This window comes from Penaeus monodon, chromosome 10, assembly GCF_015228065.2.
Source record: "Penaeus monodon isolate SGIC_2016 chromosome 10, NSTDA_Pmon_1, whole genome shotgun sequence".
NCBI lineage: Eukaryota > Metazoa > Arthropoda > Malacostraca > Decapoda > Penaeidae > Penaeus > Penaeus monodon.
The window spans coordinates 10306773-10309272 of NC_051395.1; the positions used below are offsets into that span (position 1 = coordinate 10306773).

General features: G+C 31.0%; 1 protein-coding gene across 1 annotated transcript in view; it reads right to left on the reverse strand.

Moving 5' to 3' along the window:
- Window positions 1–2500, reverse strand: part of LOC119577517 (filamin-B-like) — a 17199-nt gene that overhangs the window by 7817 nt on the left and 6882 nt on the right. Inside the window, exon 2 of the mRNA XM_037925113.1 lies at window positions 1812–1934. Within this exon, the coding sequence (XP_037781041.1) occupies window positions 1812–1934 (123 nt within the window). The remainder of the gene's footprint in view (window positions 1–1811; window positions 1935–2500) is intronic.

A 2500-nucleotide genomic window follows, 5' to 3' on the forward strand; every position in this document is an offset into this window, starting at 1 on the left:
TTGTCGGTATCAATTAATATTTATTATCATTACCTGCACTTACTACTCACCAGTACCCTCATTACTTTCACCATTATTTTTACTTCTTTTCATATTGCTATTATTGTTTTGTTTTGTTTTTCGTGTTCATTATTTTACTCAGATTGCCGTTTTCGGTTATGTCATTAATCAGTGTTATTTTCCTTTACAACGTCATTGTTTCTGTATCATTCATATTATCCATGTCACTCTAATCCTCATATTATTATCTGTCTTATCAATTACCCAATTGGTATCCTAACCTTTATTATCATTCTCATATTTATCATTATTAACTTTACTACTATCATCAGCAGAAGACTCGATTATTGTTTTCAGAATTTTCATTATTGTTACTAATATATCACTATATCTTTATTGTCACTAGTATTAACATCACCAAAATGATTATGCATTTTTCGTTATTATCATAACTGTAGGAATTTTATCCTTCGCATCTTCAAATTATCGCTGCTGCATTATTAGCATTGTTTTATTATTATCATTATCATCACTATTGCTATCCTCGCTATTACCGTTTTTGCAGTTTCATTATTAGTCAATATTATAACCTTTACTAATATTATTGTTATCGTGATTATTAATGTTATTTTTATTATAATCATTACCATCACTATTATTGTTATTATTTATAGTGTCATTTTCGTCATTATATTATCATTATCATCGCTTATTAGGTTATCGTTATTATAATCATTATCACTGTGATTATCATAATCATCATCATCATCATCATCATCGTTTGCTGTTGCTATTATCTTTATTATAATTTTTATTATTATTATTATTATTATTATTATTATTATTATTATTATTATTATTATTGCTTTTCTTATTAACGTTATTATTATTATCATTATCATCACCATCATCAGTATGATTATTAATGCTGTTGTTATTATCATTCTTCTTATCATTATTATCGTTAATGTTAATTACTATTGTTATTAACATTATCATTATTATTGCTATCATCATCATCACTTTATATTATCATAATCATCATTAGTATCATTATCATTACTATCGTTATTATTATTATTATTGATATTACTATCGTTATTATGTAACAACTGTATTAATAGTAACAACTGTCGAACAGTTGTTACCATTAATATATCATTAATAGTATTTTATTTTGTAATCATATATTGTCATTATTATTATCTTAATACTTTTCATTTTTATGATTATTATGATTATCATTATTATTATTGTTATTATTATTATTATTATTATTATTATTATTGTTTTGTTGTTGTTGTTGTTGTTGCTGTTGTTATTATTTATGTTTTCATCATTATTATCATCATATTCATCATTTTTGTTAAATTCATATTTTTCTTTGTCATCAATGAAAAATCCTCACTACAGCCATCATGAAAAGCCCACGATTCGCCACTACTATCATGAACTTAATGTACATGCTGTGGTGTGTGACTTAACAAACCCATGACCTGCTGTCACGGAGAAGCCCTTCTAAGCGGGAGAGGTGGATACAGCTGGTGATTAGTCCAGGCTTGTAACATACTCTTCGCTCGTCATCTGGCTGCGTCCTTTTACTACTGTCTGTCTTCACCTACTTTTTTATTTGTTTATGTTTATATGTATATGTGTGTATTTGTGTGTGTGTGTGTGTGGGGGGGTGTGTGTGTGTGTGTGTGTGTGTGTGTGTGTGTGTGTGTGTGTGTGTGTGTGTGTGAACCAAAGAGTTTCTTCACAGTCCACCTCATGCGCAATCTAACAGTATAACTCTCCCAAGCATTACTCACATGTGGTGATATACATCCAGGCGAGGCAGAGGTAAGGGTAGCAAAGATCCCACAGCTCGACCCACCACAGCCACACCGAACAGGCCAGTGAGCTGAGCCATGACCACGTCCACCACAACCACTCTGTGAAAGAAAATAATAATAATAATAATAATGTGTGTGAGTCTGTGTGTATTTCCGTACATTTAATGTGGAACTCGTGGCGAGTTCTAGACATAGTGTTTTTATTTCGTTTCTATTGCATCAGTGTTCAACTTGTGTGTTTGTGTCTTTGTTTCTATGTGTGTGTATATATGTATATATATACATATGTATATATGTATATATATCATCAATAACGGTATGCTCATGTTTGAGCAGCCGTGGACCTCTCCACCATCCTTCGCCACTCAACTCGATCTTGCGCTTTTCTTTTTACTTGTACCATCGACAGCCCGCAAATATCTTTGATGTTGTCGCTCAATCTTGTCTTTGGTTTGCCTCTTCCTCTGTTTCCTATCATCATCCCTGTCAGCAAGTTTTCTCAATACTTTTACTTTTCATCACATGACCAATAAACTTTAGTTTCCTTTTGTTCAAGATGTCCAACAGCCGGTCTTTACAATTTACTTTTCTCAGCACTTCATCATTTGTTTTCTTCTCCATCCATTTAATACATAGTATTCGTCTGTAACACCACATTTCAAAAC